Source organism: Carassius gibelio, chromosome A2, assembly GCF_023724105.1.
Source record: "Carassius gibelio isolate Cgi1373 ecotype wild population from Czech Republic chromosome A2, carGib1.2-hapl.c, whole genome shotgun sequence".
Taxonomy (NCBI): domain Eukaryota; kingdom Metazoa; phylum Chordata; class Actinopteri; order Cypriniformes; family Cyprinidae; genus Carassius; species Carassius gibelio.
In genome coordinates, this window is record NC_068372.1 from 28,580,616 (window position 1) to 28,602,286 (window position 21,671).

A 21,671-nucleotide genomic window follows, 5' to 3' on the forward strand; every position below is an offset into this window, starting at 1 on the left:
AATATATTATTATTTATCAAATATTTTCTATATTGTGAGCTTCCCAAAAGATGTTTTTACACTGCCGAGTTAAGGCTGCTTTGTGCCCCCTCAAAATCCAGTGTACGCACAACGCAGCATAAAAGCCAGACTGAATCATGTTGGCTTACACCCACCTCAGCCCCTAGTATCAGAGAATATAGCTTTAATTGCATCACATTGTTTTGCATTTATGCCATCTTTGAGCAGCATTAAACTATGGAAAGCCATTTCTGCCATGGAATATAAAAAGGACTTATTATGTGAGCTTATATCTCACAATTCTGAGGAAAAAGCCATAAAGTAGTCAATAAAAAAATGATAATGGTAATTGTGACTTTTCATAATCTTGATTTTGTGCATTTCTGAGTTTAGATCTTGCAATTCTAAAAAAAGAAGTAAGAATTTACCATAATTTATTTTGCCAAAGTTGCTTCTTTTGACATTCTGCTAATGGCATCAGTTGCTTGTTTTGGTGTTTTCAAGGTAACACTTGCTAATGTGATGTTAATGCAGTCCAATTTGTGGATAGCCATTATTCACCATCTCCCATATTGATCCACCAAAGTGCTGGTGACCTTCTAACCGTACAAGTTGACCTCTGTATGGAGGAGGTGAAGTGGATGGCTTATTTAAGTTTGAGGTTAACCAGAGCCCCATGTTTATATGCATTTCATTGCACTTAATTTCTTTATTTCATCTAAAAACCCTTCAATTTATCAACTGCACTTTGTAGACATGCAACATTGATTCTAAACAAAGCAAAGCCGAAGCACGAGCCAGCATGTGAAAAAAAAATGCCTCAGCAAGAACAAAGACGATGCAACTCTCCAGTGGGCTTCAACAACAAGTCGAGCTTGCGTGTTGCTCAGCTGCAACAGCCAATGCAATCCGATGCAAGTCATCCATCCATCTGCACGTGCACACGCTCTTCACTTTTTGAGATTCCCCTCACAGTAGCTTTAAAAACTCAGTTTCATCGGTGCATCATTGAGAGGTGAGTATTTGGCTAATGTTTTCTGGATTTGGGGGTTTCTGAGCTCTTTTTACGAGTTAATACTGTCGTAATAGATGAAAAATTTGCACGCGCTCGTCTGTGAGTATCTATCGGGATCGCGCATTGCAATAATAGCAAGCAAGAAGCCGGCTAACAAATGCGGCTTGTTCGTTTTACTTTTGTGCTCCAAATTAGTTCAGTATTCGTCTTCTGTGTTTAATTCACTCTAGTAAGCGTGTATATGATCACATTGTCAACAAATAAAGCCACTATAATGTGAACCAGAGGAGTTTACACATGTTAGCCTGGTTGCTAACGTTAGTTTTAATCTATAATGATAGTTTTTTGTCTATTTCAGTCTAAGAAACATTAAAATCGCTCTGTTATGTGTTGAATTAAATGTGGACGATAAGAAAGTGGGTGTGTATAGCTGGGGCATGTTATTATTTTGACCGGATTCTTTGCCAAGATTGAGCAGAGCGAGTTTGTGTGTGTGAAACTTTCTTTTTGGAATAATGTTGATTTGTTTTCATTTATATGACATCATCATTGTGTTTAATTTATGCACAAAGTACAAAAGCATTAAAAGCTATATTTATATATATATATATATATATATATATATATATATATATATATATATATATATATATATATATATATATATATATATATATATGAGACGAGGTGTGTTTGTTTAAAGGAACCGCTCGCCAATAGTTACAATTATTTACGGTTCACTAACACTGATTTTGTTCCAAATCCTATTGTTTTCCATCTTCCATGAAACAAAAAAGTTGTTTGGCAAAATGTGAGCGACTAACAAACTCAGTCTCCATTTACCTCCAGTTTTTCATCCAACGAAAGTGAACGGGACTTTGAATCTTTGTTTTTAAAAAGGACAATGAGCATCATAAAAGTTGCTTATATTACTAATTTGGTGAGAGATTTCTGTGAGAAAAAGACCTAAATTTAGTTCACTATTGTCATTCTGCTAAATAACTACTTTTGAGGGAGAATAAAAGTAATAAGGCTTTGGAACAACATTAGGTTGAGTAAATTATTTTTGTGTTTATGTTATCACTGTAAAATGTCTTTTCCAGTGGAACTGGTCCATGGGAGTAATTTCTTTTACATTTCTTCCCTTTTTTAGGATGTGTGCTTTTGCTTTCCAAATAAATTTAATTGCCAGCAAATAGGCGTTGGATGTTCTAAAGCATCGATGCATTGGGGAAACTGAGGTGAGCTATTGCACAATATCATATTTTCCATTTATTGACACACTGTGAGTAATAAGTAACTTATTAGTTAGGTGTTTCAGGATTTATGGATGGTGTTCCATGGAAGAACTAGGATAAAGTCCTTTTTAGAAGCATAACAGCTCTTATAACTTTTATTTGTTTTGATTTTGATTGTTTTATTCTTGTCTTGGTCGTAGACCCATGGCAAAGTGGTTTAGAGATCACCTAAGTTTTGGCAGCAGGAAAGGACCGCCGCAGCCCCCGAAACCAGACTACACTGAAAGTGAGATCCTACGGGCCTACAGGGCACAGAGAGAGCTGGACTTTGAGGACCCGTACGAACCCTCGGAGAACCGGGTGCTGAACGGCTCAGGGTCGGTGGAACCGTTCCCTGCGTTTGGCGCGGTGCTTTCCAACGGTGTGGAGGTGAAGATTGTGTCTCCCAAACACAGACTGATAAAAGTGGAATCTCAGGAATTTGGGAATAGCAAAATACCGCTGAACATCGTGACCTTTGAGGAACCGCAGGCTCCTGTAAGTTCATGTTTATATATACATGTACATAAAAAGAGCTTAAATGCCTCTTACTGGACTGTTATCAGTAAGAATGATGTGCTTTGAAAGGTTTCCTGTGTGGATGGATACATGGAAAAGTGATTGGAATTGGGCATGAACCTATCCCAGAAAGTGCAAAAACATAGTTTAGTAGTGTATTTTTTTGATTATCCTGATGAAGAATTGTGATTTCAAGCAGTGTTCCTCTTGTTATCTGTAATTGAATGTCATAATAATGACAAATGTTTGTTTATATGAAATTATTTTTACCAGCACATTAGTGGTTGTTTATCTTGGCGTAAAGACCCTCCTGTTAATTTGTTCCATCATGAATAGATCAATATATCAAATGAGGCGGCTATGAGAGTCGCAGTGGATGTTTTACTATGATTATGTTGATGTCTGGTTGTTTTGAGTTGATTTTTTCGATGCACATGTCATGATTTGAGTTTGTTTTGCAGAGGTCATAACAAACCAAACAGACACACAATTTGCTCCTGTTTCCTGAGCTCGGCCGGTAATAATTGTCTTTTCTCAGCAGAGGTGAAGGGTGTGAGTGTTGGGGATCAATTTCATTAACCCAAATACATTTAATCCCAATGCCTGCGGGTTTTATAGACCCTCACACCAACCCCCTCTCTCACTCGTTTCGGTTTTAAATGGATTGTGTGTCTACAAATGAAAATGTTACGTCACTCCAAATTTTGTTTAATTTATCTCTTTGTTCTTCAGTGGAAAAAAAAAGTGATGCGCTTTTTTGTGCAATTTAAGCATAATGTAATTCAGTCTGGACAAAAAAGAAACATAAAATAAGTCCTTTTGACTACCTTTTAGGATTATTTACGACGTATTCTTTCAAGTGTCTGCTTTCAAAAAAGACCATGATTTTGTTTGTTGAACAAACGGTTCAAGAGCTGCGGTCTTTACATTTTCTTTTCTTTTTATGTGGTTTTTTTTTTTTTTTATTAAATTTACAATTTAATTTGTATTACTATAAAAAAAATTCAAGTTTGACTAATTTAGTATTGTTTTTTTAATTTATTTTTTATTTTAGTAATTAGTTTTAGTAATTTTGCTGTGTAATAATAGTACATCTCAAAGTCAATGTAGTGTTTAATTATATTTCAGTTTTATATTATTTTAGTCCATCAGTTCCTTTTTTTTCTTCTTTTTTACTAGTTAACTTTAATAACCGTAGTGGATGAAAATGCTGGATTGAAAATGCTTCGTCTGTTAACATGAGCTAGCAAAATAGCATACTGTGTAAAACTCTGCAGTTATCTTCGTTTCTGAATCATATGATCATTATTATCTTTATTCTTTTCACCAGGTGGTTCCCTCGGCTCCTGTGGTCAGGGAGACTGATTACTCAGACCCGTTTGACGCCAGACCGGACCTGCGGCCCAGACCCGGCTGGGAGCAGAACGCGGTCGAAGCCTGCAGCAGTTACATGGAGCCGTTTGAGGCCCAGCAATTCATAAGCGGTACAGCAATTTCCCACTAGACCTTTTAGAATCCCAAAGAGAGCATACAATCAACCATTGTTATTCCAGTATGTTGTAATTTGTGGTCTGGTCTGCGGTAACATTTGGATGTTTTTCAGAGCTTGACAACTCCAGTCCTTATTCACTCACCATTGCAGTCCAAATGTCTTATATTGTAAGTGGATGGGAATCACGGCTAAAACATACAATAAAAAAATAAAAAAACATTCTCAAACAAAACCAAACTAAACCCTGCAGCTCGTGACGATACATTGATGTGTAAAGACACAAAATGATTGGCCTGTGCAAGAATCTGAACAGTATATATATATATATATATATATATATATATATATATATATATATATATATATATATATTAGGGCTGCACGTTCTCAAGTTTTTCATTAACCGTTAACCGAGGCCCTTAGCGGTTAATACTCGGTTAACCATAGTGTGCCATAGTAACCATAACCATAGTAATTTCCGGACATTGGCCGAAAAAAAAAAAAAAGGAATGTCCGACAAAATTTAATCTCTCCGGTCAAATTGTCCTATTAAAACTGCCTAATAATGCCGCCCATTAACACAATCTGAATTTGAGAATAAGCCTAAAATGTATAAGGCAAAAGGTAACAAGCAGACTCCGCGGCCGCCTCGCTAAGGCTATGACTATGACTATGTTTGACACGTACAATATTTGAAAATCGATAATTATTTATTTAAATTACATTTATATCTGAATTTATGTCAACCTATAGACTTTCAAATATCAAAATGTCATGAATTAATATGTATTTTTGTACAAAATGACATATAAACATATTTTCCTATTATACTTTGCCTGAAAACGCTTCCAACAAGGCGTCGGTTCTATTTCTAGCATGCACGCGTCGAGCCACGCCTGAGCCGCGCGTCTCACGCAGGCAGTCGGCAAGCTCTAACCTGTTAACATGGGAACCGAATTAAAAACAGACACGCCACGCATCCAGTGTGTCCTGACCGGCCTAATGATGCCCGGGTGTTGGCTGTTGAGATTACAACAACGATGTTGTACTTGAAGTATATCTAAGCAATACTTGCATTTTGCCCCGTCACTCGTATTAGCCCGCTTCATATTAGAAAAATGACTTCTTCTTGTGGACATTACAAATGTCTGGGAGCGCTCTGGCGGTCTCTGGTGGTGCAAAAATGTATTACAACTAAATTCAATTCACGCCATTGACGTCACTTAACCGAGCAAAATGTTTCACTCGGTTACACAATTTTTAACGGTTAATCAGTTAACCGGTTAACCATGGACACCCCTAATATATATATATATATATTACCTCTGATTCATGCAATGTCTGACCTGTTAGAACTCTCCTGAGCATGTTCTCTAGCAGGTGCCTGAGGCATCATCTTCTTCTTGCTTTATGGTGGATTGCAGACTTAAAAGTGCATTACCGCCACCTTTCTGTCAAATGGACCGTTGACACTCTATCTACAATCTCAATTAGGAGTGTCAATGGTCCACTTGAGAGAAAGCTGGCGGTAATGCACTTTTAAGTCTGCGTTTTTTATTTTTTATTTTTTAATATGTTTTAGCCGTGATTCCCATCCACTTACATTATAAGACTGATAGACTGCTAAAAATTTCAGTTTGTGTTCTACTGAAGAAACAAAGTCACCTGAAACTATCTCTTTACTGTGTTTGTCATATGTCAGAGCTCCAGCACAGCACAGATGACGGTAGAAACAGCCCACAGCTCTACGACAGCCCGTACGAGGAGAGAGTTCGGCCCCAGACCGCCCCAGTGGAGGACGAGAGAGAGCGCCGTCTGCCCCAGGACGACGAGAGGCCGGCGGATGAGTACGACCAGCCCTGGGAGTGGAAGAAAGACAACATCTCCAAAGCCTTCGCTGGTAAGACATTTTGCTGGGTAGAGATGGGCTCCATTTCATCCTCTTTTGAAAATGTAGTTGACTACACTACAGGCAGGTTACAAAATGAACAGTCAGCAGATGGCAAATATTAAAAGTGTTCTTTGACATTTGGCTGGTGTTTTAGAGCAGCTTCCGTTGGTTTTCTGCCAAAATAAAAGCTCTGAGGTTTAGCAGTTGAAAGCAAAGAAATTAAAACAGCCATAATTATCCAATTTTATATATATATATATATATATATATATATATATATATATATATATATATATATATATATATATATATATATATATATATATAAATAATAAAAATAATATTATACAATAATGCATATCTAAATCGTTTACTTGATAGTATGATAGCAATAGTAATATACTACTTACTATCAATAACAATACATTAATTTCTGTATTTTAAAATAAATACTAATAATAAATCAAATAACTTATTAAATAATAAAGTTTTATTATTAGTAATATTAGTTTAATATTAGTAGTATTTCTTTATAGATTTGCAGTTTATAATAATGAATAGTATTGATTATTATTAAATAAACTAATTTAACTATACTTCACTATATTTTTTATAATTTTAATATTAATTATAATTTAAAAATTGTAGTTAAGTTTTGAACCCTGACTAAAGTTTGATGCATCAACAGATAAATTCTAAGCCATGGTAGTTGTCAGTCGCAGCTTTAAACATTGGATTTGTCTGCTTTGAATAAAATGATCTGAAGGTGCAGTCTGTCTTTTATCTTGCACTTGAGAAAGGAAGATATCTGTGATTGTGTTGTGAGGAGAGGGATGTGTGGAGGTTGTTGATGGAGACGGGAGTAGAGGAGAGAAGTAGAGCAGTCATGCAGAAAGATCAGATCCACTGTGGGACTTCTGCGCTGCATCACATTCCACACACACATTTAGATCATCTCTCGCATTTCACCACTTCTGATCAGATTGCCAGTTGCTTGTGAATTTTTCACGCTCTGTCAGATGCATATTCCTCATAAACTTGACTAGAGCTTCTTTACCAAGCCAGCAGGAACAGTGCTGCTGGGAGAGAGTAACTAGTGTTGTTTGCTTTATTGCTTATAATGAGGGATAGTGATTTAAACAAACCCTTAATCATAAATATATAATGGTAATGCCATTTAAAAAAAATAAAATGTAGTTGTTCTTAACTGTTTTTAGTTTCACTAATTTCCAAAATATAATTTAATTTGAAGATATACTGCATAATTTAATACATCTATAATTTTATGGGAGGCTGGTGGAGGGGGGGGGGGTAAAGCAATTAAATCACATTTAATTATTAATAAAAAATATACAATTTTACTTATAAAAATGTGTAATATTTGAAATTAATGTATATCTTTTTGATTGCATTTTTATATTTTATAATTGTTTTGTAGTAACCTTTGCAGCAATAATGCATTTTTAAAATTTGTATAGGTTTATAAAAAGTAAATCATATTTTGATAACACTTTAGTATAAGGTCCAATTCTCACTAATAACTAGTTGCTTATTAGCATGCCTATTATTAACATATTGGCTGTTTATTAGTGCTTATAAAGTACATATAATGCATGACCTCTATACTCTTACCCAATACTCTAAACTTAACAACTACATTATAAACTATTAATAAGCAGCAAATTAGGAATTAATTGAGGCAAAAGTAATAGTTAATGGTTAATTAATAATGAGAATTGGATCTTAAAATAAAGTGTGACCCATATTTAAATAATAATTCAAGTAATTGTAAAAAAAAAATAAAAATAAACTTGTCAAAAATGTAATAATAAATATTTGTTTTAGTAGTAAACACTCAGTTTGTTCATTTTTAATGTATATGCATATTTTTTTAACCTGCTCTTTTTGCTTGCAATTTAAAAAGGTTGTTTATAATTGTTTTTTAAGTAAGCTTAAGTTCTCACTATTAACTAGTTGCTTAATAACGTGTATATTTTTAGCATATCGGTTGTTTATTAGCACTTATAAAGCACATTCTAATGTCTTATTTTGACCATATACTAGATCCTGTTATCCTACCCCATACATACAGTAGACTTAACAACTACTTTGCTGACTATTAATAAGTGTAAGCAGCAAAGCAGCAAATTAGGAATTTATTAAGGCAAAAAATGTGGTTGAAAGTCAGTTAATAGTGAGAATTGGTCCCCAAACTAAAGTCTGACCCTTTTTTGAATGTGTTATAGTAAGTTTTGAAGCCAGAGACTGGGAACAATGTACACTGCCCCATGACGAGGCACCGATGAAGACAGGTGCGTCCAGAATCAGCCCTCCATTCAGCAGAGCCACCAGTCTTCACAAGCCCATCCTGGGAGAGAGGGTGGATCCCACACTGCCCCTGGAGAAACAGGTGTATGTGTTTACACATGAATGTATTTAACACAGGAACCTGGCAGATGTACAAGTGCACAGTTGTACTATTTAAGCACAAATAACATCATGACATTATTGTCAGATGATTACACCTTATGATGTGGTATGGTGAAACATTACTTTATAAGTCCGAATGTATTCATCTGAAATAACAAAGTCATGCTGAAGGTCAGTAAATCATGGGGTGATTTTTCATTATTGGGTGAACTGTCCCTTTAATTACACATTCTGGGCTGCTAATTTAAAAGAAACGTGCATGTTTTGCACTCTGCACACTTTCTCACAAAATGGGATGTATTTCAAAGCATCACAAGAAAAACTGCCACAAAGATAAGATTTGTGCCTTCCTCTGAGCCAAATTACAACTATTTTTAAATTCTTAGTGCTTTATCGCCTGTACAGATGATTCAGAAGACATTATTTATGCCTTATCCTGATGTCAAGGGTGGAATTATGAAGATTTATGGCCACTGACTGAAGAAAATTCAAACATGAATCATATGTTTTCTGCTACATGTGTTTTTCTACATCCAAACAACCACAGGAAATGACAAAAAAATGTTTTTGTGGAAAAAATTCGTAAATTACTTTGACATTTAATTGAGTATTTGGACATATGTTTGCAATCCTTTGCAGATCGTAAGTTTAAAGATATGTTTTGAAGGATTGGTTCTGTGAAAACCCTAATAGTGGCCCGTGTGTGTGTGTGTGTTTCAGATGGTACCACGGTGCATTGACTCGCTCAGAAGCTGAATCTCTGCTTACGCTGTGTAAGGAGTGCAGTTACCTGGTAAGGAAAAGCCAGACCAGCAGAAACGACTACTCGCTGTCTCTCAGGTACTGTCTTACAACCCAAAAACTCATCCAGTGCCATCATTCACACTGCTCTGTGGAATGAGTAGCTTAGTCATTCCCTCACAAGTAGACAGTTTTGTCTCTTTCATTTTTTTAATCAATGTCTGCTGCAGTTCACTGATCACCTCAGGTCTGGTTCAGTCCCTGAGTACAAAATGACATCTTTCTAGAAACAAATGATCTGGGCGTTCCATTAGTGTGCCGTAAATGAAACCACTAGCTGTGTTGTGGTTGTTTTCAGAGGTATAGTAATTGAAGTATTTGTCCCACATTCACTTTTGTTTCATGAAACAGTGACGCTGTAAATAGAGCATATTGTTTCTGCTAATCTAGGTTCATGTATCTCTTTCTCCATCAGTCTTTAGTGATTCTCTAGACACAAAATATTGACATGATTATGGACTACTGTAATTACTCTAAATGTACATTTTTGTATGTTGTACTACAGCTGCTCTAAAAGAAACATCTGATATTTGTTTTATTACAATATTGACAATAGAATTCCATTAGTTTGCATTGAAGGAGGGACCAGAGTCATCTAGAATTCAAAATGCTATAGAGACTTGAGAGTGGTTTTAATTGGATATTGGCCACTAAGCAACTAACTAGCAACCAGCCTGAACACCCTAGCAATGCACTAGCAGCCAGCTGGTGCAACCTCTGTTTATTTTTTTCTATCTAGATCTGCTCTGATTTCTTTCCCCCTCATGCTGCATGCATATTCTACTGCTGGAGGGCAGTTCCATCTAGCTATTCTAGCTCTGTCTAATATATTCAGGTTTGAGGTGTTTTGTGTGGGTCTGAATATGTTTAGCATGTTATTAATGATGTAGTGCCCCCCCCCCCCCCCCCCCCCCAAAAAAAAAAATAGTGTGGCTTGTTTTCAGTTTTATGGGGGTGAGCAATATGAGCAAAATCTTACATCATGATATTTTAATTTTGTCTTTTAATTGTATTTTAATTGTATAATTGACAATATATACTCATTTAATACATAAAAAATATAATTGTTTATATATTAATTATTGTCATAATTCCTATTGTGAAAAGATCCAGTAAATTAAGTACTTTATCTCATTTAATTATTTTTCCTTGCAATATCACTCAGAAACCATAAACCTTTAATAATTGTATTCTTGACTTGCATTTTCACATATCTCCAATTTCTTTACTGCTTCCATTTCAGTGTTATTTTAGTACTACTTATATTGTTTATTAATCTTTTAATTGGTTTTTATTTTAATTTTGAGTAATTTTGCTATGTGCTTTTTTATATTTATACTTAAAAAATATATATTATATTTATATTTCATTATTTATTTGTAATTATTTTAGTAACTTTAACTTTAAGTGACTTTAGTAACTTCTGCCTTGAAATAAATCAATGTATTTTTTTTTTTTTTATTATTGAACCTTTAGCAACATTTTTAAAAAATTATATTTGATACATCAGACGTTTATGGCATGCAAACTTTGGAGAAAAAAATCTTGAAAAGTGCTATATCCCAATTTTTGAATGATCACCATTGGTACATAATTAAACTAAGACTGCTAGTCAACAGATTTTACTAATATACCTACAAGTCTCTGTGTAAAAGTATTATGATGCTGAAGTCATTTTCACCCCTCTGTAATTTGACTCTGAATCTCAAAACAGAGCAAAAATATGCAATTTGGTGCAGATTATGAAATGTATATGTCTAGAAAGTAGGATGAAGTTCTGACATCTTTTAATGAATATAAATCAAATATCTATAACAGACTACTGACATAAAGTGCATATGAATATATGTATCTCCCAATAATATCTTAAGATGACATTTATATGCTTAGTTTGATCAAGCTGAAGTTGGATGTTTGTGCGATTATACTAAAAGCCTGTTTACTTGTTGAACAAATATCAACTATCAGTCAGAAGACAGAATACATGTTCCAGGTCAGCCGTACAAAGCAATAAACTCAAAGACTTTCTCTGTCCCCCCTCCGTCTCTCTTCAGGAGCTGTCACGGGTTCATGCACATTAAGTTCTCGCAGTCTCGTGATGGGAAGTTCATCCTGGGAGAGAACAGTTTTCCGTTTGACTCCATCCCTGAAGTCATTCATTACTACACCACGAACAAACTGCCCATCCGTGGAGCCGAACATCTGTCCCTGCTGTTCCCGGTGCTGGTGCAGACGCTCTGAGACCACACACACACACACACACACTCGCACGGTCTTCACTCAGACGGCTACTATAGTGCTTCATTTTCAATCACATATCGCAGGCTCTTCAAGAGTTTGATTTGTGTGTGGAGTGGGAATAAGGTTTTCCAGGTGTGTGAATGAAAACACAGTCGGCCTGTACAGACACTGTATTGATGTGCTGCACACATGTGAAGAATATTTTACACACCACTGGACTCTAAAGTGTCTTCGCATCACACTGGGAACTCTTATTACTCTCTTCTGTGCTCTAAACTCTTCAAATGATAGTTTTCAAATTTAAGGGATAAAATGTAGCCCGACCAAAGTATTTATAAAGCTTTTACTAAATACTTAAAAGCAATGATGTACAGTACGAATCCCATCCTCTGTAGGATTTCTTGCTTTAAAAAGTGAAGTAATTCACCTGAAATGTCATTATTATCATGTCATTTTGAACCAGTATGACTTTCTTCTGTTGAACACAAAAGAAGATCTTTTGAATGATGTTAATGAAAGTGGATGCTGACCATGGCTGTTATGCTCTAAAAAGGACAAAATCGCCATTAATGTAGTCCATGTAAGTCTTCTAAAGCCACTCAATAGCTTTGTGTGAAGGAAAAAAATGCAATGTTGCAACTCTCGATTCTCATTTGTTTGCACAATTTAATCTCTTACCTTGTAATTCCACTTTTTATATAAATTTCTCATTTTTATGTGAATTATTATTAACACCACATTTTAACTGCCATATATAAATGTTACTATGTTGCATCACTTGATTTGTGTTTCTGCATATTTGAAATAGGGCAGAGGCAAATATACAATTAATAACTCGTTATTATAGTTTTGGTCTGTTTGTCACACAAACCTATTGTTTTTACTTACAAAAGGATACATTTGTGATGCTTTTGGTACTTTTCTGACATACTAAAAAAGTTTAAATTAAGAGATAAAACCTTAATTATGATTATAATTCAGTTGTCTTATCATACTTATACCTAATAACTGATTTGGTAATTTTGAGTTATGTCATAGTTATGCATGTTTATGTCAGTTATGATTTAGATAATTTAGTTTTTGCTTATGTGGAAAAAATCGACTTCTATGGTATTGTTTTTCTATGGCTTTCTGTTTTTTTTAGAGATTAATGGCGATGGTCACCATCCACTTTCATTGTATTGGAAATTAAGTTCCATTCTACAAATATCTCTTTTTTTGTGTTCCACTATGTAAAGTCACGCTGGTTTGGAATGACGTGTGGGTGAATAATGACTGAATTATAATTTTGAGAGACTGTAAACAATAACGAGGGCTTCTCTTTAGGAACAGGAAGCCAGCCCTTAACTTCCTTTTGGTACTAACAAGAAGCATGGTTTAGCGGTAACGCAGGAAAAATCCGACACTGGAATGTTTACGAATGAGACTTTCGCTTGTCCGGATGACCCTCTGCAAACACAGATTTGTTCTGCTCCCAGTATCTCAAGGTGCAGAGGATGACAAAAACAGGAAGTGATGTCTTCTGAGTATCTAAAGCTGCACTTTCATTTGCTTCAGTGTTCTGGTGTTGTAGCATGACAGGAAGCGGTCATTACTGGGGCATTTGGCTTCTCCATCAGATACCACTCAGTGTCGCCGGCTCGTTTCTGAGGACTTCTTAGCAATACTTAAAGCTTCGTGAGAAACCTTACATGGACCATCTCTTCTGAGTTAATCTGGGCTTAAGTGATATTTAAAATAAGGTCACCTATAATCATAAGATGCATCTGTATGTTTAAAAATCCAGATGAAACTCAAGCATTTTCCTCAAAAGAAACACAATATCCTGTTGTTTAGTGTGTGTTCTAGTATAAAGCTTTCAAATCAGTGTGGTTTTGGGATCGGTTTACTTGCACGTCCACTGAACACACACACACTACTGCGTTTAGACTTCTACACAGGGTTTCTATTCCTATAGAGATCCACACGGTAGCTATTGTTCATGATTACTGATTTTAGTCTGTTTTTGTTTTTTATATATGCTGTTTTCAAGGTTTGAATTTCTTTGGAATAAATTAGATGTTTTCTAAAAAAAATAAAATAAAGTGTGTGTCTGTTGAATTGTCATCTGTATGGTTGGATCCTGACTGGATGTGACATTTCTGGGCTAAAGGATGATCCGTGTCTCTCAGCAGAAGAAGGGTTTCTCCTCATAAAGCATTCATGCAGCACACAGTAAAAAGTAAAATAGGTCAGACATCCTCCATGTGACCGAGCTTATACACACTCTGTTGTTGACTCCGAGCGCTAATGCTTTTGGGTTGAGTGAATCAGACTCAACACAGCTGATATATGCTGTCCAGACTAAGTCCCATCTGAAACATCTCACACATCACACTGTCACAGATGACTGTCACACATCCAGCTGGGTAACTGTGCTCTCATTTGTTGTTTGTGCCTTTTTCTAGAGCAACAATTACTGGTTGCTTCAAAACACAATCCTAAGGCCAGAAAGTTACTCTTACATATGTAAATGATAGGCCAGGATCTTGAGGCTCTGTTGTGTATATTTGATTTGTGTTCTTGTGTTACTGTGACAGTAGCGAATCCCTCGGGAGTATTTAAACATTGCCTCTTTGCATTCTGACATGTTATCCTGAGGAAACAAGTGCCAACACTGTCCTGAGTGAGTCACACTTTAAATAACCGACTGTCCTGCATCCTTGCATTGTCTAGTTGAGGTTATGACTGTCAAGATCAAATAGGCTGGTTATTTAAGATTAATATTGATAATGGCGTTTACATTTGGGTAGTTATGTGACATGCTAAACTCTTAACAGAATTTTTGCTATAATATTAAATGTTCTTAAATTCTCATTTGCTGTTATAATGATAGAAATATAAAACGGAAAAAAAGTAATTAAAATGGTGAAAAATGTAAAAGACATGGTCACAGTCACATAACCAAACATACACGTTCTCTGAATATTTCATGTAATGTTTATCTTAAAATTGCTGACATTATGCAATATTTCTTTTTTTTTGATGTGCACATGTGGAAGACAGATTTGGGGTTGAGATTTTCTTATTTTTGTTTGCTTCCTGAAAAATTTTTTTTTGGCTGTAATTGTTCACTTGTGTGCAGCATGTGTGTGTGTGTGTGTGTGTGTGTGTGTGTATAGGTGTACTGTTCGCTGAAGCAGGAACATTTAATCCGTTTCGGGTCAAAGAAAATTCCTGAACAACCACCAGGAAACTGCCTTGGTCAACACGGCAACAGTGATCCTAGAATCCAGTCCAACAATACCTTCACGTTTCAGAAAGCAGAGAAGGGCAAATGAAGGGTGTGGACAAGTTAAACTTCCTGCAGAATTACTAACATATAAACATGGTAACATAAGTACTATAATAGATTATTAGTGTTGTTTATTAAAGGAATAGCTCCTAGTCCTAACCCAAAGTTTTAAACATGACCCGTAATGTTTCTGCATAGAAGGAATAACACCTCAAATCATGTATTTTTTAAGTCTGTATCTGTATATTTAATATTCAAGTGTTCATAGTTTTATCTACCCGTGTGTGTACATGTAGTTTTATGCTTCAACCGCTGGAGGGACAAAAGCTAGCCATCTTAAACTCATTAAATGCCTGAACCAAAGCTGTCAGAAGACATTACAAATGTCTATGCAAACATGGGGTGAACTGATGTTTTGCAGTCTTTTCTTAATGCATTTCTGAATTTTACATCTAGAAGAATGTCATATTTCACCTTGGTATTGAATTATTAGGCAATACAAATACTGTGGTAACTATTTAACTTGTGTCTACATGTGTGGTGATTTGTGCTCATCTAGCATACTTCAGCATGTTCAAACACACTGATGTTCAGGGTTTAGTCCTGCATAGTTCACAAGAGTCTGGAATTTATATTTGCATAAAGCAACAATCACTCTTATATAATGTCTGCTTTAAATACTCGTTTGTACATAGCCTATACATTCAGAATATTTTATTAGTTTAGACATTAAAGCACAAGCGATGATAAACAGATATTAAAAGTACTGATAGAAATTGGAATTGTTGTGAAAATAATTTGTGCTGTGAGCAGTGCAGGAGATTCGTTTTGAGGTCATTGTACAAATATACACTGCATTTGGCCAATCAAAAGCGAGTATCATACATCTTCAGTTGAATGGCTAGGAGGTTATATATATATAGCCTAACAAACATCCCAGTGAGTTCATTATTACGTAACATTATAATTCAGTACATTTTCAGAGAAATTTCTCCATGTGATCCATGTGAAATATGAAAATGTATGCACAATATCCCATAGAGAGGACATGCATGACATTGATGTCTTTCTTGTAAAACAGCTTTGCAAAGTCACTTGAAAATATGTTTTGAAAATCAGTTAAGAAAAGTAAATCGAACACAAGGACATAAATCTGTGGTTACATCCTCTACAGAGGAAAAACTGAACTGCTGATTCCCAGGAAAATGAAGACTGCCATTCTCTCACACATGTCAAAGCCTCTGTCGTGTTTGACCTAGTTTTATAAATGAACTGGCATATCTGCCCACTGGGGGGCTCTTGACTCTTTCAAACAGCACATAACTTATGCATCCTTTTTAGTGAATCATCCATGCTCATGTCTGCCAAATTGTATACTTTTGTATATGATGAAATACACCAGTTATATGTGTTCAAACCACCCATTTGTCTTTGTGCATTGATGCAATATATATTTTTATTTTTTATATATATATTTATAGGCGCTCAGTATACTGGCTTGATCAACTACCAACCAGGTCAAAGAACACCACTACTGCTTTCTGTATGAGAATCTATTCATTTACTGAATGATTTTGTGGAAATGTTATATCATAATCTTTGGTCATGTACATTTTCTCCACAGAACTGACTTCTCGCTGGGAGCAGCTCGCCCAGAGCAAATAACCAAGCCATTTCTTTGAGGAGAACAGGTGACTAATGGGATTTCCATTACTTACTATAAAGCTACAGTTCTTAAAGGAATAGTTTAAACATTTACTGAAAATGTAGATTTAGATGAGTTTGTTTTTTCATCAACAGATTTGAGGATATTTGACATTGCATCACTTGTTCACCAAAGGTTGCTCTGCAGTGAATGGGTGCCGTCAGAATGAGAGTCCACACAGTTGATCAAAACATCACAATAATCCAAAAGTAACCCACACTACCTCAGTCCATCTGTTAACGTCTTGAGTAGTGAAAAGCTGCATGTTTGTACAAGTCCATCATTAAGATGTTTTTGAATTCCAACCATTGTTTCTTGCTAAAATATGAGTCCTCTATCAATAATATTGAAGTCATCTCGTCTGAATCAGAAGAGAAATATGCACAGATCAAGCACCTTTTACAAGCCAAAACAGTCCAAATCCGTTTTGATGTAAGAGGACAACAGGAGACGTACTTTTTCACTGGAGGAAGCGCTATTATAGATTATGTTTTAATATCACAGAAATAGTATTACGGTAAAAACGCCTTAATTATGAATTTGTTTCTTACATGCAACCTTTCTTTTAACAAGACATTAATTGATGGACTGGAGTGGTGTGGATTACTTGTGGATTATTGTGATGATTTTATCAGCTGTTTGGACTCTCATTCTGACGGCACCCATTCACTGCAGAAGATCCACTGGTGTGCAAGTGATGCAATGCTAAATTTCTCCAAATCTGTTCCCATGAACAGATGAAACTTTTTCTTCAAAGGAATATGAGCTCCACGCAGGACTGTATATCAAGTTTTATTGTCAGTTTACCCACCTCAGCCTTATATTAATGTGAATATGCAATAGACGATGAGAGTTAAACTCATATTCATTCCATTTTATCTTCGTTAAAATACACAAACAGTAATTTCCCTTCAACAGTGTCCCATGATGCACATTTCATAAGTTCAGTATATGTTTAGAGAATCACACTGCAGCAAAACAACTGACATCTTCATGTTATAACGCTCTCCCAGTCCGACTTACTCACTGTCCTCATGGTTCCATTCAAACATAAACTCAAACTCAGAGCTCAGAGCAAGGCTTTAACTGTGTTCTTCACTGACGATGGCATCTGTAATTAGAAAACATGAAGCCAGCTCTCTCTGGTGTCATATAGTTGATTTGAAGTAGGGAAAGAAACTGGAAGCAATCACGATCATAGTCAACTACAGTACTACTTTACTATATATATATATATATATATATATATATATATATATATATATATATATATATATATATATATATCTCTCTGAAGAGTGTGTTCACTTGCACTGCCTCACATGTCAGCTGATGGATGGCAGCCTGATCGACCTCTGCTGGACACTGTAAGTACATGCACTAACTCTTATAATGCAGAAATACATTTCTGCTCCATCTTGCACACCTAATAAAGTTCTTCACTGGTTCTTGAACCCTGTAATGCCTGACATATGGAAAAATACTAAGAAAACAATATACTACATATAGTTTAAATGGAAAGTGAGAAAATGGAGCTCAAACTTGAAGAGGAATAACATCCTTCAGTTTTAATCAGGGGCCCACACTATGCCATTTGGTGCAGTTGCTGATATTTATATGCCACAAATAAATCCTGATAGATACTTAATATCAGTCGTCACTCTATTTCTCCTTCGTAAGATGATATTTAAATGCCTTGTTTAATGATTAAAGCTCTGTATTGTGGGGGCAAACAATGCAGTGCTCCAAAATATGATGGTACATCAACAAATAAACATTCATCAAAAGCCTGATGATCACAATCAGTACTCATGATTTCAATTTCAAGTTTACTTTATAAAATTGAACAAAATTTCAAAACAAAAAGACACATGAACCATTAGCTGAAGCTGGATATTTTTACAACTATACTAAAAGGCCTTTTACTTGATAAAAAGTATGAAATATCAATCGATGATAGAAGGGATGAAGTAAACTGATTGTTTGATTGTTGATCATTTAGAGGCATTAAAAACTGGTGCGTCAAATATGATACGCTTTATAAAGAGCCTAATGGAAATGGGTTTTAATATTCATGTTGACATGTGGGATGCGGATGAGTGTTTAAGAAATATACATACTTGTGCTATAAATGCTAGACATAATCTGATTCAGTTCAAGATAATTCATAGGCTTCATTATTCTAAATCAAAGCTTCATAAAATTTATCCCACTCTGGGATTTATCTCTCCACTCTGTAATAAATGTAAAACATTAGAAGGTACCTTGTTTCATTCTTTATGGTCATGTATTAAGATTCAGCCATTTTAGAAATGTATATTTAAATTTCTTTCTTAAGTATATTCTGTCGACTTGGAATCTGAGCCCTGTATTGGACTTCTAGGTGCAGAGAATGCCTTTTGTAGTAAATATCAATCACAGGCTATTTCGCTTTGCATGTTGCTTGCTAAACAGCTGATCTTACATGTGTGGAAAGCAGATTCTGTTCCTACGTTTGAGATGTGGGCAAGGCAGTGCTTTAAGTGGGTACTCATTACCACCACTTCCAAATATAGCTCTTGAGCATACTGCCTCCTCTCCATGTAGAGGTTTTAATCCTTTACCTTTAACAGAGATTTTAATCCTTTGCCTGCGCTGCCGCTTTTCAGAGCACCCATCACAATGCACGCTTCCTAATTCTTCCTAGTTCGGAGTATGAAGCATGAATCATTTGAACCAGTTCGGGAGTTCGGAGCGGGTTCGCGAATCATTTGAGTCAGTTCAGGAGTTTGTAGCGGGTTCGCGAATCGTTTGAGTCAGTTTGGAGATCGCGAATCATTTGAATCAGTTCGGGAGTTCGGAGCGGGATCGCGAATCATTTCAGTTCGGGAGTTCGGAGCGGATTCGCGAATCATTTGCGTCAGTTTGGGGATCGCAAATCATTTGAATCAGTTCGGGAGTTCGGAGCGGCTTCGCAGATCATTTGAATCAATTCGAGAGTTCGGAGCGGGTTCGCGAATCATTTGAGTCAGTTTGGGAGTTCGGAGCAGGATCGCGAATCATTTGAGTCAGTTCGGGAGTTCGGAGCGGGTTCGCGAATCATTGAGTCAGTTTGGGAGTTTGGAGCAGGATCGCGAATCATTTGAGTCAGTTCGGGAGTTCGGAGCGGCCTCGCGGATCATTTGAATCAATTCGAGAGTTCGTAGCGGGTTCGCGAATCATTTGAGTCATTTCTGGAGTTCGGAGCGGTATCGCAAATCATTTTAGTCAGTTAGGGAGTTCGGAGCGGGTTCGCGAATCACTGAGTCAATTTGGGGATCGCAAATCATTTAAGTCAGTTTGGGAGTTCGGAGCGGCTTCGCGGAACATTTTAATCAATTCGAGAGTTCGGGTTCGCGAATCATTTGAGTCAGTTCGGGTGTTCGGAGCGGTATCGCGAATCATTTGAATCAGTTCTGCAAGGATTCAAAAAATATATAATATGCTTCAGTTTACGTCATCGTGTCTGTGATCTAAATTAAAGCATACAAACTATTTTAAATAATAAAACCTTTTTGCAAACCGCAAACTTTTTTGTGTGAAAAAATGATTTCCTCCTCAGCATCTGTAAACACTTCCTGTTGTTACACATGAGAGTCTTGCCTCTGTGAAGTGAGTTCCACTTCTCTTAGCTGAACTTCTTCACCTCATTGACTTTTGGAGTCTTTTTTTATGTCATTGAAAGCTTTAACCCCAAAGACAATGAAAACTCCGATCAAATACCTTTACCACTGTCTAAGTACTACCACAACTCACAATCTGACAACACAAAAATTTAGATGGGGCAAATACTTTTTTTTACACCACTACCAGTTAGAACAGTTTGAAGTAAGAAAAGAAGGTTATGCTTTAATATGAGCCGTTAACATATTTTCTATATTTAATTGAAAATAGCAGGGAGATTAGATAGAGTGAAAAATTATTAATCATTAAAAATAAATATAAAATTAGTAAAATTAGAAGTAATTTCACTAGAGGCCTCTTGCAAACTACACTCTTTGTAGTGAATTTTCAAAGGGAGTAGGTGTGTGTTTTTTTGGCCCAATGTTCCCTAATTAGGTGTGAGATAAAATCAAGTTTACACTGGGACAATCCCTTCAATGTGTCCCACCACACCTTTCTGTTTCAATATGAAGTACATTACAGACATTCATTGAGCCATGTCCTGGGTTCTTTGACAAATTCATGCAACAGGAAACTAAAACATGCCTGTGCAAAATTATTACTTGATATGACATCTGTGCTATGGAAGTGTGTCCAGATATTTGTATGCTGTGTTACCACATGCTCAAATTATAACCATTCCCATCACAAGGGAAGTACATAGTTTTAACCTTTCTAAAAAATATTTTTTTTAAGTTGAAGTGCTAAAATAACCAAAGCTAAATAAACTAAAACTACTGAATAAAATGTAAAAATATAAAAAATGTATGAAAATGCAAAGAAATGTATAAAAGAAATGCAAAATTACTGAAGTGAAATCAAATTTAATATTTGAACATAAACTGTAATAATATATGGTATGCTACTAAACTAGCGCTGAAACTAAACTCAAATTGTTAGATCTCCAGACTGGTCATTTCTGGCTTCTAATGTTCATCATCGTTCACCTGATTTATTTTTAGTACTGTGTCTATCGCATTGCATTACTAGTTTAAAACGTTGCATCAGACTGTTATATGGCCCTCGAACACATTCTGCAAAATGTGCTTTTCCTTTTAAATTGCTTGACAGATGGCACATCTGCGTTCTTGTGGTCTTAAAAGTTAAAACAGCCACTGCTGTTGAGACACTGCAGCGCTGATTCAAGCGTCACTGCTCTTTTCATACTGTTAATGATCATCTACTGCATATACAGTCTGCAACAGCTCAGAAAGTAACCAGTGCTCTATGGGTTTTTGTGACGGACCATCAGCCACCATCACGCCAACTTTAATGAAGCTCTTTCAGTACATTTTCATAAATTACTTTTTAAATACAGTAAAACAGTAATATTGTGAAATATTCT

General features: G+C 35.8%; 1 protein-coding gene across 2 annotated transcripts; it reads left to right on the forward strand.

The window, feature by feature from the left end:
- Nucleotides 1-874: 874 nt before the first annotated feature.
- On the forward strand, nucleotides 875-13,766 carry LOC127937479 (SH2 domain-containing adapter protein F-like). 2 transcript variants are annotated; one of them, XM_052534282.1, is made up of 8 exons: nucleotides 875-1,015; nucleotides 2,169-2,256; nucleotides 2,454-2,790; nucleotides 4,142-4,295; nucleotides 6,006-6,203; nucleotides 8,441-8,606; nucleotides 9,345-9,464; nucleotides 11,480-13,766. In XM_052534282.1, exons 3-8 carry the CDS (start codon nucleotides 2,458-2,460, stop codon nucleotides 11,664-11,666), a joined length of 1,158 nt encoding a protein of 385 aa, XP_052390242.1. In that variant the 5' UTR covers nucleotides 875-1,015; nucleotides 2,169-2,256; nucleotides 2,454-2,457; the 3' UTR covers nucleotides 11,667-13,766. The 2 variants fall into 2 exon arrangements, with proteins under 2 accessions (XP_052390242.1, XP_052390243.1); XM_052534283.1 differs by lacking the exons at nucleotides 875-1,015; nucleotides 2,169-2,256 and having other exon boundaries at nucleotides 2,340-2,790.
- Nucleotides 13,767-21,671: the final 7,905 nt, after the last annotated feature.